The sequence below is a fragment of the Ambystoma mexicanum genome, chromosome 1q (assembly GCF_040938575.1).
Source record: "Ambystoma mexicanum isolate Mex_15411 chromosome 1q, UKY_AmexF1_1, whole genome shotgun sequence".
NCBI classification, from domain to species: Eukaryota; Metazoa; Chordata; class Amphibia; order Caudata; family Ambystomatidae; genus Ambystoma; species Ambystoma mexicanum.
Window position 1 is genome coordinate 756,791,499 of NC_090922.1, and position 13,830 is coordinate 756,805,328.

The 13,830-nt window shown below is 44.6% G+C and overlaps 1 protein-coding gene across 1 annotated transcript; it reads left to right on the plus strand.

Moving 5' to 3' along the window:
• The first annotated feature begins 4,003 nt into the window (after positions 1-4,003).
• On the plus strand, positions 4,004-13,360 carry RGS1 (regulator of G protein signaling 1). Its single transcript, XM_069641344.1, has 5 exons — positions 4,004-4,156; positions 8,131-8,211; positions 8,889-8,950; positions 10,182-10,348; positions 12,274-13,360. The coding sequence occupies exons 1-5, from the start codon at positions 4,050-4,052 to the stop codon at positions 12,454-12,456; spliced, it is 600 nt and encodes a 199-aa protein (XP_069497445.1). The 5' UTR covers positions 4,004-4,049; the 3' UTR covers positions 12,457-13,360.
• Positions 13,361-13,830: the final 470 nt, after the last annotated feature.

Consider the following 13,830-nt stretch of genomic DNA (forward strand, 5'->3'; position numbering starts at 1 on the left):
CCGAACCCAGAAATCATGCACCACCATCCCCTCAAAAAATTCCTAACTCTATCTAGACCCTATTATCAATGTAAGTCTGCTCTCACCTGACTATCATACAAATCCCTTCTCTGACAAGCCTCAGCCAGACCTGCCTCTTCAAAATGCCAGCCATCGGTATCCGGTCATATTTTCGAAAAACATATTTTCAAAATGCCATTTTATCAAAAACAATTTGCCTAAAAAAATGTTTTCCATTTTTTTTTTAAATTTATATGTTTTATTCTTGTTTCGATAGTATAAAAAAGTGGCAATAAAAAAAATGGGGGTTTGGGGGGAGAACTCCCCCATTTCAAAAATAAAATTAAAAAAAACATTTGAAAAAAAACATTTTGGCAATTTGGTGTCGACAAAATGGTATTTCGAAAATGTGGCGTTCGAAAATATCACTATAAAGCCCAGCCATCACCTGCTCCAAGATTCACCTGAACCTCTTGACTTGAAACTTGGGAAAACCTGTAAGGTTTGTCTGGGACTCCCCATAGATAAGATGTAGGCTAGAGGTTTTCTCAAATCGTCATGCCCAAGCTTTCTTGTTTGCAACATGCCCGCTTTATTAAACATTGAAAATGTGTTTGTCTCTTAAAGTTAGCTGTGCATAAACTATTGCATGATGGCATTAATCCATAAACAGATGTGGTCTCTAGTTCATTGAGACAATGGTTATAATCCTGGTTTTGCCATTTGAATAAAGTGTGTGACCGTGCTGCTGGGCAAATATATTACTGGTCCTTATTTTCAGTAAAGAATAATTGAGTATGGCCCAGCTGCCTTCAAATGACTCAGTTGATGAACATCCCATTAAAAGTTGGTTAACTCGAGTACAGATTTTCTCCATTTATATTATAAGACAATGTCTTGAGAGATTGTACACATTTATGAATTGCATCAGCAAACATGAAATCCTCTAGGTGCTTGTCTGAGCAGAATTTTTCAAAATTAAATGAAATGGCGAATACAAAATTGTCACGTGTGTGTGGAACAATGGGCCTCCTCACAAGTTTGCCGGTCCAGATTTAACGGTGCCGGTAAAACCATACTGGCACTGTTTTCCGGACTGGCTAACTTCGAGTTCTGTGGCTGTGTGCCATCACACCTGCCAGGTCTGACCTGGCGGACGTAACACCACCGGCCGTAGGCGTACTCAGAAAAATAGGCACCATTACCTCATGGTGCCAGTGTTTATGCGGTCCCCATTCCTGTGGAGTCCTCGGACTCCACCGGAATGGGGAGTAACGGCATGCCAGCGCCGGATTTACCAGACCACCGGGGCTGTAATGCTCTGGTAATTCCGGCAAGTCTTGCATCAGTAAATCCTCACACGTCCGACGGCAGCCTGATGATTTTACCGGCACAGCTACCGCCAGACTCGTAAGGAGGCCCAATGAATATGAACCTGTCGAGAGTAATGACGTGGCAGTCTATTCAAATCTTCTGACACTGGCTACATTTATTGAACCCCGAGTGACAACGCGTGTTTCGGGAACCACCACATACAAAACTGCCTTTTACCTCGCATGTAGGCAATAATACTCGTGAGCTCTGATCCTCCCCTCCCTAAATAGTGGAAGAAATGTTATATTGTATTGTCTTATCATGCTTCTTATGTCACGCCAGCCCACAAGCCCCCCCCCCAAAAAAAAGAACATTGGGCAGCTTTGTATGACCAAACTTGACTTCTCACCCTTTGTAGCTCTGTACAGATGTCAGCATTCAGCTACAAAGAGACTCAGGAGCAAGTCTGCACATCTTCAATGGTGCAACCATTGAAGACTTGTTTATATACAATAATGCTTCAGAGCACATGACACAAAAAGCAGTCATGCCTCAGACCTGGCATCTCCAGAATCTGCTCCCTTCACACAAGTAACACGCATGATCATGAACTCCTATGTTTGTCATGGATTCTGCTGATGTGTGTTTAGTGCATGCCTCCCTAGCATGCAGAGGTATTTCCTCTCAATTGCATGTCGCTTATGTCATGAGCACATGCTCCCTATCGGCTAGATCGCTTAGGCTAATGCGAATGAACTGATTTGATGTTTCTGCCACAATTATGTTCTCACATGATAACTTCTCAAAGATGTGAGCTCTGTTTTTACAGTAAATAACCGACCAAAGCACCCCAGATGAATAACAAGGTACATTTCTGTAAATTCCTGGCATAAATACCCAACTATCGAAGGTACATTCCCAGCAAGTACATCTCGCCTGGCATTATTTGAAAAGAAACGTCTTGGGCAGGCCAGGTGGATGCCAGTTCGATGGTATGATGAATTTCCTGAAGACATCTGCGCCGACAATCTAACCGCATGAACTCCGACACCCTCTCATCAGAGCCACCATGCAAATACACTGGCTTTTCAACTTCCTGTAGGCTCAGGAGCTCGATGTTGGGGTGTGCAATGTTTTTTTTCAGATGTGTGCTTCACTGCATCTCATTTGCTTTAAAACATGCACTGGGAAAGCCAGCAGTTGTCGTGTTTGTCTACCCATGACATAGGCATACTCCAGGCACTGCTATATTGGTATTACCAGGCCATACAATGGCAACAGCTGAAAAATGGTGTGAGTACCTGGGCATATGATGACAGTTCCTAACAAAGGACTATTTAATGCATATACACAGGTCACTACTGTTGGCTTAACAGGATTCAGTGTAAGGAACAGATGTGAGGACACACTTATTGATGCCAAATCAATTGTTGAAGATACCACTTGGTTAAGGCATTTTTATTATAATGGGAACTTATTTGAAGTGGCAATTAAGCCCTTAGCTCTTGGAAGACTGCTGAAAAATAACACCAGCAGGTCCTATAGAGCACAAAGTTTGATGTGACTGGTAGAGAGAGCTATCTCAAAGAGATCTGAGTAGGGTGTGTTTTGTGTGGGGAGGCGCAGTGAGTGGGTGGAAATGGTTATAGAGATTAGGAATTGTTGACTTGCTCAAACACAGTGAATTGGAAAAAGTGTGGGTGGAGACAAGATTTGGACGTCTTGATGTCCAGATATCTACTATCTTGCAGTCCTTTAAAGAGCTATTTGCGTGCTCCCTTGAAATGTTCCTGAAGGGAGCTGATCTGATGACCGCTAAGGTTCTAATAGATGATTTTCCCACAGTGGCTGCTTTGCAAGTTCGCTCACTCCCATTACATGAATGCCAACTTTGGAGAACAGGTCAAGAATCACACTGGATTTGGCACGGTTTCATTTTGTCACTGGTCAAAAATTACAGATCTGTGGACACTTCACATAGTCTGTCATTAAACCATTCAGTCTTATTGCTCGCCTGCCTTCCCCACAAATCCGGATTCTCGAAGGTCTTACACTTTATTTTTCACTGGCAGTGTTTTAAAAAGAATGCCGCAACATGTCAAGAAGCTTGACTGACAACCGTAAACGTGCACCAGAGCCCCTCCCAGACCCCCAATGTCTAACCACTGCTGGCCCCACTTACTCATTCTTAAATCTAGGGCGCCAAGATCAAACACTGGGCCCCTTCGGAAGAGTGCTACAATTCTCCAGTACAAGCCCCCAAGACGATCTAAGCACATTTATTTGTTATAGGAAATAGTAGCGGTCTAGTTGCTCCCCTTCAACAGTGTTATATCTCAATACTAGCATCTCTTCCAGAAGCTGCATGAAACGAAAACCCCCAAAGGGCAAATCAGGAAAGTTCAAGAATGCCTTGGTTTTAGGTCAAAGAGAATGCAGAAATGTCTGCATTTCAAGTAAAAATAGCATCGTGTCTGAACCAAGAGACACTTCGCATGTGACCGTCCCTGTCTGCCTGCTATGTCTGTCTTTTTTTATAGCTTTGATCTGCACGTCAAGGCTCAGCAAAGAGGAACGGAGTTTGTGGTCGCATCCGTTGATAGACGCAGTCTCACGGCATGCACACGCCTCCAACGTCAGCCAGCAGCAGCAATAAAAGGCGGTGACGCACCAGGCCCCGGCTACCAGTCGCTGCAGAAGGCCTTAGCACACCATCAGCCCACGACAAAGCAGAGATGCCAGGCATAGTCTTCACTCACACTGGCAGCCCTGTGGAGCCCAAACCCGTGGATGCCAGCCTGGCAACAGAGCCGGAAAGTGAGCGAAGGAAGCCCCGGTCATTGTAAGTAGCCTGTTCTGTGCACTCTGCGTGCCTCTCTGCAGTGTGTCTCTTGTGGGTTGGTTGTCAGTCAGTACTGCCCAGGCACCAGAAAGAAGGCAAGAGATATCAACTCTGACCACATGGCCAATGCTCGATGTGTGGTCTTTGGAGCCGCCCCTGGGCTTGGCAACACTATGTGTGTGTGCATCATGTTGAGGGCATAATATTGAAGCCGCCATTGGCATTGTGCTGCTAGCTCCGATGAGTTGTTAGCGTTGCTTTGGCAAAGCAACCTTACCTACCACATTGCAGCAACAAACATCACTATGGATGCGTTTGCAAACAATATTATGAGCACGGATCTACATGGTGTTCTCTTCTTTGGAAGAATGTTGACTCTAATCCTGCTATTGGCGCCCTGGTACCCTGGATCAGCACTTAGAAATTAATTCGAATCTGACTATCAGAAAGAAAAGAAAAACTCACCTTAGCTTGTTTTTCAACAGAACTAACGTAGTCATTTATTTCCATTGTTTATTTTGTGTTGTAGAAGTGAGGACAGAGTGTATAAGTCTCGGGAGGATAGCTCAGGGGCAACGTGCTCACCTTGGAAACAAGAAGACACGGAGCACCAAAGGTTTGATCCCCGGGTCCAGACTTAGAAATCTCTGGGTATAAAGCACGTTATAAATAACCCATCATATCATAAATAAGAGCATCATTGACACAGTCAAAAGATCAATAACTACAGTGTGGATGCTCTTCCCTGTGGGTTCATGGAAAGGAAGTGAAGGTCACCTTTAGGATACAGGAAATCCCACATTAGCCCACCTATGGGTGTGGGGAAAGCAAAGGGAGCATGACCCAGCAGGGAGGCAGCACAGGATTAGAACATGATTATATTATGTTTTGGGGTAGTAAAATGCTTCTTGAGGCAGCCTCAAAGTTTTTGATGGGGAGTGGCGGTCAACTTCCCCAGTAGCCCCACTTTCACACTGCTGACCCTTTCACCTCCTTTTCCCCAGACCATGTGACCTTTAGCCCTTGATAGTTTTTTTTCCCCTTTTATCATTCAAACAAGGTTACGCCCTCTGATCCCTCCTGCAAACAGCTGACCACTTCATTGATGTGTTTTGTAAATGTTTGCTTCATTTTCCCGCTCTGTCTCACTTTTAGTTTATCATTAGTATTATCAATGTTAATGCTGTACTAAACTGTGGGAGCGGCTTGATGGAGCAGGTGTGCCTCTACTAGGAGACTGGAGGCAGCAGTCATCGAGGTCTTGGCAGCCGTCCCTGCTTTTGAAAGCTGTTCCCTGGAGCACTTCCAGTGTCGAGGGACTCTGCACAACAGTGCTGAATAAATAGTGCCTTCCAGGGTGGGTAGCGTTGTCTGCTCACCCCTCGTTAGGCAGGTGTTGCTCCCTTAGTCAGGGGCATAGCCAGTGGCTATTCTTCTTAATTGGACTGAGGCTACTTTGTTTGGGGGGAGGGGTAACTTAATACTGATGCAAGTTTTACTGTGCCTTTGAGAGAGAACCATCAACTATGTAGTTTGCGGACAAGTCTAGACTTTTTTGGGCGCGAGTATTGCTGATCTAATTTGATCATTTTGAAGTGTTTGGAGATGTTGTTTGAGACAGAAGTTAAAACATTCCCAAACCACGTAGCAGTTTTCATATTTTTCTAAACTTAAAACGTCATCATCAGGAGACATCATCCTAATCTAAGTTCATATTTGGTGAAATGTTGATGGGTGTGCAGTTGCATCCGTGGGCCTTTGGCTGCTGATACAGTGAGTTCAGCAAAGAGCACCCGAGCAGCAGGTGAAACGTTAGGGCAGTTCCTGCTTCTCACCAGAAAAAGGAAGTGGTGCCACGAATCTCGTGGCAGAAGAGGAAGTGTGCTCTCGACACAGGAACCTGTTGAAAGGTTGCCTAGGTTTCGCACTGTGGGAAAACGCATGCAGGCTTGCAGTGCTGCAGCAAGAGAGCTCGGGGGTATTCGATGCAGGATTGTCAGCGAGGCAAACGCCCGAGTAGCCATCTTGAATTGCCACCAACTCCTACTATCAAGCTCAATGCTCATCTGTTTGAACAAGTACTCTGGTGCTCAATAGTGCTCCAGTAAGTCAATAATAGGACATCTCCAGAACCCTTTAAATGCACCATGCTGCCTAACAGGGGCTGCGTGTTACTGTACAGGCATGCCATTGGCCGTAATGCACCTATAATATATCAGCTGACGTCTGGCTCGCATGCAATTGGAAATGGACTTAATTGTGCATGACGATATGACCTAAGGATGACTTCTATCTGCAAAGAGAAGGCTGAGAATCATTAGGCAGATAATACACGGCTGTATCATCACTAATATCATATGTGTCTTTTTGAAAAAAAATCAGTTGTATTTATGTGCATGTCCCCTTTGCTACTGACGCTTCTATTAAGACGTTTGGGTCACGTCACTTATGCCACCGCGCCACCCAGTGGCCATCATTGGAAATGCCCACATGAGTAAAGCATTGTGGGTGTGCAAATGGGTCTATAAATGTCAAGCATGCCTGCGCCCCGGTGTATCCTAAGGGAAGCAAAAGGGTTGAACGCCTTCTGAGGCACGTTAACATTTAGAACAATATAATGGAGGTCTGTGGGAGTCCATCATTGTAGCTCCAGAAATAAAGTGTTTTCTGCTCTCAGTCTCTCATCAAGCTATTTGTCCTCTGTTCACCCTGCACTACATCCCACTTTCTCTCCTGTTCTCAATTCGCCCCACTCGTATGGAATGTTCTCGCCTCCCCACTAGAGACCTTCCATCAGTTCTCGTCAATTCAGAACTCCAACTCCATCTGCTAGCATCCGAAAGAGTCCCCATTAGCCTGGTATCTGGTGATATTATCCCCATAAATAATGTTGCCATACATATAGTCGGCTGGAAACGGCATAGGATATTATCAGATGGAACCGTTAGCCTTAGATCTTATACCCCAGAGAGCCACCTAACCCTCTTCTTCTGCCTTTGTCTCCATGGACTGAACATATGGAAATGGTCCCTATGTTTCCGGCCCTGGGCACAATTATCTCGGAATATTTGAGTTTGTCCCTGGTCTATGTTCCCGCACTGCCCCTTCATCTCCCGGTCTGACCCATTCAATCCAACAAAGCTTCTTGCAAAGTCCACCTACCCAGACCCTGCTTCCACGCTCTGTCGCTGTCTTTTCTGTACAAAATGGCTTCCTGCTGCTTCACGAAATTCAATACATGTGAGTACAATAAAATAGAAGTCAGTGCTCAGCTTTTGCACCTAGTCGTTTGGGCACCTACTAATGGGCATGTTTGCAATGTGGGGTGCCTTTTGAATGCTTTCCCTTTTGCCTCTTCTCCTCCCACACGTTTTTCAGCTTCACCAGTGTCTTCTAGTGATAGGTGCACTGCCCTGCCTTTTCTCCCAACTTGTCCTGCGACACACCTTGCTATTGCTGCACAGGTTCATACTTAGGCATGCATGTTACCCCGCAAATAACATTGTTTGTGACCAGGCTGGCATACATATCTGTATTATGATCATCAAAGAGCCTTTCAGAAGATGTGTGTTACCCATCCAACATAGCCTAACTTGTGCCCCAGATCACATGATCACGAGTTTCTGCATATGCTTTTTGGATTTGGAACCTCTGGCCCCGAAATTCATATTGTTTGCACTAATCGGCTGTATCCCAGACTTCACTGGATCTTGTGCTTCAGAAGGAACATCTGTCTATAAAGATGCATTTTGTAAATTATTGAAGCTCTTTCAAGAGAGCTGTGTTCAGTCTATGGCTCTCAAGTAATTCTAAAATATGGGAATTCATTATCATTGCAGGGCAGAATAGTGGGATTGAGCTTCATCTGAGATTTTAGAATTAAGGAGGAAATGAATGCTGCGAATGAGCAGAAGAGCGAACATGTGTATGCACTTCATTAAAAGATCTGACATTCCCCATTTTCTGCCCAACAGCATGGACCTGAAGGCCTACCTGAAATCTTTGCTTCCTCACCTGGAGTCTGGCATGAAACCTTCAGACCCCAAATCAGAGAGGTGAGTCTGACACATTTGCTGAGTGGTGGGGGGAGCATCCCAGCCTGATCACGTTCAGCAGACACATGTTCAGTCAGTCTTCGAGTGGCCAACGCCTGTTTGGCCTGAGAGCCAATTTTAATGGCAAGTGATCCTCTGAGGTAAACTTTAACATTGATAGCATTAAATAAATATGTGTTCAACAGTATAAGAAACCATCAGACTGAACAATTATCAATGTAATAGTTTTAATACAACGTTGATGTAAATCATCAATGTACTGTTGTTTAGCAAGGAGATTTAGATAAGGTTTTAAGACAATTTCAAAGTCCTCTCTAACTTGTGGAACTATTGCCCTGGGAGACAACTTGAATAACCCCAAATTGGTCAATGGGAGCAGGTCTAGAAATTAACTTTCCTAGGTTCACAGACAGCAGCTTAGCCAGGGAAGCAATAGAATGTACCTTTTCTCCAATGGCAAGAAAGAATGCAATAAATGAATGTGCCAGCCACACCCTGTTAGTGGAAAAAGCAAACACTGCTGCTTGCTCACTGCAACAAGTCAGATTGTCAGTTACATGTCTACATATGGACTGAAATTGCCAGTGTGCTTGTTTATTATAGCTCTGTGTCATGCAACCAATCCCTCCTAGACACTTCTCTTGACTAACTCTTCCTCTTCCCTTCTGCTCCCCTAGTGTCAATGAAGCAGATGCTGCACATTGGCCCAAGTCCCTGGAGCGGCTGCTTGACTGCCACAGTAAGTGCCCTTTCCATGTTGTGAGCTTCTACGGTGTGATTTGGTATGTTTCCTGATTATTTAATGGGGATTTTGGGGAGGGGTGGGGGAAGGAGCGGCAACCCTGGAAACGGTTCATGTCCACCATGTTAAGTGGTAGAATTTCTCTACACTGCCGAGGCAATCAGAGCCAGCAACACTCCCCGTCACCGTCAAGCAATAATGGTCAATAGACAGTTCATTTTTTAACCTGGTTGCCTTAGGAATGAGTCTTTTTCTTGATGGTTTCATCCCTAGTGAGGTCAAATATTGGGTGTCATACAAATTAGCTAGGGTACATAGTACCTTTCCCCATCACCAAGTCTCAAAAGTGTAATAATTCGTTTTTTAGGAGACTTTCGTCTAGATAGTGTCACCCTTATTTATTTGTAATGAAAAAACAAGCACAAGTGATGTAACTAAAACACATTCAGCAAAACCTTGCAGGAGGCCGTATAGATGCTGAGCAGGTCCGGAGATCCACTCATGAAATCACACAACAGCGTAATGATGCTTTCCCTTGATTCCACAGTACTATCAAGCTGCGGATTTTAAACAGAGTGCGATCTCAAGAAGATGCACCAATCACGGGAACTTGTTCACCTGTATGCCACCGCTTGGTGTGTTTGAGCTCAGCTACGTGATGATGATATGTCATCTGATTGGCAGTACAGGACAGTCAGTGGGCGGGGTTGAGCAGTGGCGTGCATGTGATTTTCAAGGAAGCGCGTTCTTCAGGGAGTGTTTCTACAGGCTGGCCGTAGCTCTAATGTTTCATACTCTATTTAATCGGCCTGGCCAACTTCTAGTTCCTTCCCTCGCCCACACTATCATTACAGGCACATTCTAATTGGCTTCATAAGGTGTTTGGTGCTGGGGATACATGGTCAATACTACTGTGGTACTGAGTAATAAGTATTAACTTATGGCCTGGCATGAGCTCACATCGAGAATCCATGACTTCTATATTCAAATGAATACGGCTCCGCCTTCTTAAAAAGGCCTCCACTTATTTTCACAGCATATAAGGAGGTAATTTCCTCTTATAAGAGCTGTCATAGCAGAAGATTATAGGTCATACAGTCCTATGTTGGTGTACTCTTGATCCAACAATTATCCTTTGGATCTCATTATCTGTATGCATGAATGTTCACTGTTCTTAATCTTAACTACATGACACTAAATGACTCCCTCCTTCATCTACCCCTTGTAGCTGGTCGGGCCGCCTTTCATGTCTTCCTGAAGTCAGAGTACAGTGATGAGAACCTGGACTTCTGGCTGGCCTGTGAGGACTACAAGAAAGATTCCTCTTCAGAGACAATGCAAGGGGCAGCAGAGAGAATTTACAAGGAATTTATTCAAGCCGATGCCAGGCGACAGGTGGGTCCATGGTGGGTGCACAGACGAATAGAGGCAAGGGTGTTGCCAATACAGAACCCGCATAAAACTGTGTTGTGAGTTGTTTGGAGCAGGTTCCTGCAGCCACAGAGAAATTAACAAGTCTTGCATGTCCTAATTCCCCACCTCTTCTTTCCCTCTCTGCCTCTGTCTCTTTCCATTTCTCTCTCGCGCTCTCTCTTTCCTTTGCAATCTCTCTATCTCTGTCTCTGTCTCTGTCTCCCTCACTCACTCTCTCTCTCTCTCTCTTTCTCCCTCTCTTGCTTGCTCTCTCTATCCATCTCTCTGTAGTTCTTGCCAGGGTGCACAGTTTGGGATACCAGCATGCAGGCTAGATATGTGTACTGATAGAGTAATTGGTAAGAAATGACACAACAATATCTAAGTAAAACGAGGGGAATTAAGTACACAGCTTGGTAGATGTGTCATTACTGAAGGGAAAATAATTAGGTTCAGTTTTCTACTAGGGCCTTTGTTTAACTTCAGTTCATATCTACCCAGCCTTTTGCACACATACACATCTAGCTCCATCCATTATATCCCGGTGTGGCTGGAGTATTTTTTAATTGGAGGACTGTAAATATTTCCCACCAATATTTGGAAGTGGCCGAACCAGGGAGTCTCTGGAAAATAAAAGGAATATGAGTTAAAATTGTTCCTTTTTACAGCACATTTTCTGAGAATCTTTGGGTAAAACATGTCATGTCACAGTAACCAAATATGACCCGAAGGCCTGCGCATTTCTCCAAATCAGAGGCCTACTCCTCAGCACACAAGTAAGCACACACATTCATACAGCATTCATACACATTCACCCACAAATCCACATTGCTTTTACACACACTCTTTCAAACGTGCACCCCCACATCTTGTATACACTCGTTTACCCACACACCCATAGAACACGCACTCTCAGGTCACGAACACACCCATTCAACATACCCTCTTTCATTCACACGCACACACAGTCAATATACACTAAGTCATTCACAAGTAGCAATGCACACATTCGAACACATACATTACATGTATTTTTTTTTTACTTAACTGCAGTCGTGGTCCAGAATCGGATCCACCTCAAACTCCCACCCTAGCGTTCCAGCTCATGAGCAGCATGAAAAGGAAACGGAAAGCAAGGAACACTTTCTGGTTCTTGCACATGTGTGGTAGAGCCGAACCGGTTCCAGCTGTATGCTTCAGGCCCACTGAATATGTGGGGAGAAGCAGGAGTTCCCCGTCTGCACATTCAGGCCCACCGCACCACATTCCCAATGGACCATACAGAGCCATGAGAAGTAAAATGCCTCTCCTTGCATGGCCCATGGGGAGTGCATACTACGGTACTGAGACAATCAAAGGATACCCCCATTGACAGTTAAAGTCAGCCCAGGAGCACACTCTAACCTGCTTGTTGCAGCTGAGGGGCTGTGCATTGCTTTCACTAGACTGGCTTGCCTCATCCATATAGGGTGGGGGATCAGCACCCAGTCACCCATTATGGATGAGCGGCCCCTGATATTTCCATTTTCTAATTTGTGGAGCCAGGTCCTGTATCCTCCGCTCCACCAAAATCATTGGCCCCCGCAGGCAAACATTGCTTTAATACAGACACTGCACCTCCAGTGAAGGCTGCCACTTTTAGTTAAATAGATTTCCACTAAAAAAGCGCACCATTCCATACACACTAGGGGACATAAAACACACATATTCTGGACTTATGGAAGTTGCTTTTGCCTCTGTCTTTACCCACCTGCTCATTAAGGCTTGAGAAGGATTCTGGTGCAGCTAATGATACAGCTTGTCAGAGTGGTTCCAATGTGAGATCTTAACAGCTAAATTGAATATAGTTCCCGGTTGTGCAGCAAGCCATGAATCATATTGTTAACATCATGCTTTCCTGTTACCAGGTAAACCTTGACTATCACACAAGGCAATCTGTTGCCCAGAAGGTGAGGGAGGCTACAGCATCCTGCTTCGATGAGGCCCAACGAACTGTCTATGTGCTTATGGAGCGGGACTCGTACCCTCGCTTCCTGAAGTCAAACGCATACCTGGCCCTGGCCAATAGACATCAGGGGATCAAAGGATGAAAGGCCAATGAGCAGGAACAATGTGTCAGCTCTCTACCAGGAGAGAAGGGTTCAAGTGAACCATGGTAACCTCTCCATGGAGCCGCGGTCTCCTAGTCAAATGCATCTGGTCCCCGACGGTGGGAGAAGGAGTGCAGCCAGGGAAAGGGGCACGGTGACTGCCACATAGCAAAGGACATCTCTTGTTGCCTTGTCCTTAAGGAGTCCGAATGCAAAGCCTTTCCTAATGGGTGGATGAAACTCGCCACGCTCTGCCGCGGTCCCGGGGAGGTGTAGCAATGGGAATGTAACATGCGTGAAGCATTATTTACATCAGACATCATTTGATATAACATATTTTTTTTAAAAAACAACATCAATATGGTATTAAGGTGATGATGGTCTAAAAGACAAAGGGCCTGGTTCATGGAATATCGTGCCCTGTGCAAAGTAGTTTTCACTGGTGCAAAGTGACTTTGTGCTGCCAACAAACACCCTGATTCTTGGAACAATGCAATGTGACTTTTTGCCGTGACTTTTTGCCGAGCAAAGTATGCCCGACAAAAATACACTTTGCACTGTTCCATGAATCAGGGTGTTTGTTGGCAGTGCAAAGTCACCTTACACCAGTGAAAACAACTTTGCACAGGGCAAAATATTCCATGAATCAGGCCCAAAGAGTTGTTCACGGTGTAACTCTGTGCAGGCCAAGACATTCTGTAAATTGAAATGTGAAAGTAAAATCCCATCAAGATCCAAATATGTTGAGACACCACTTTCACCATTTCTAGTGGTACAAAGGTCACATTTCCTTCGGGGCATGTAGATGTGAGCACAATGGAAGATGTGCTTGGACTGATGATGGAAAAATAAGTATTTATGTGTATTTAATATATTTATTTGTTAAATAAAAAGTCATTTGTAATTGTCTGTTGTGATCCTTTTTGTGCCTTCAAGCATAGGCTTTTTTGGGGGGTGTTTTGTTATGTTATTGTATTCAAACATAGCCTTTCTGGGGGGATGCTTTTTTATGTTGTATGTTAAGAAGCATGTATACTGGGCCAATCACCACCTTGGTGGCCATAGGGCACCAAGGATTGTCAAACAGTAGTCCATTGTCCGCACTGCCTGGGGTGAACCATAAGGTGGGCTATGGTGGAAAGGAATTGGGGGAAAGGGTGCAAGGATAAGAGAATCAATAATAGGCTAGAAAGGAGACAAACACATGGAAATGTAAAAGTGGATATGATAGGGGGTGTATGCTTGTGATATGATGGTTACTTGTGTAATCATCGGAAAATGATCAACAAATATGAATTGGAAAGAAAGTGTGTATAATCTGCTTGTGAAGGCAAGCAATTTTCTGTGAGCGCAGTCTCCAGCACAATGATGTCA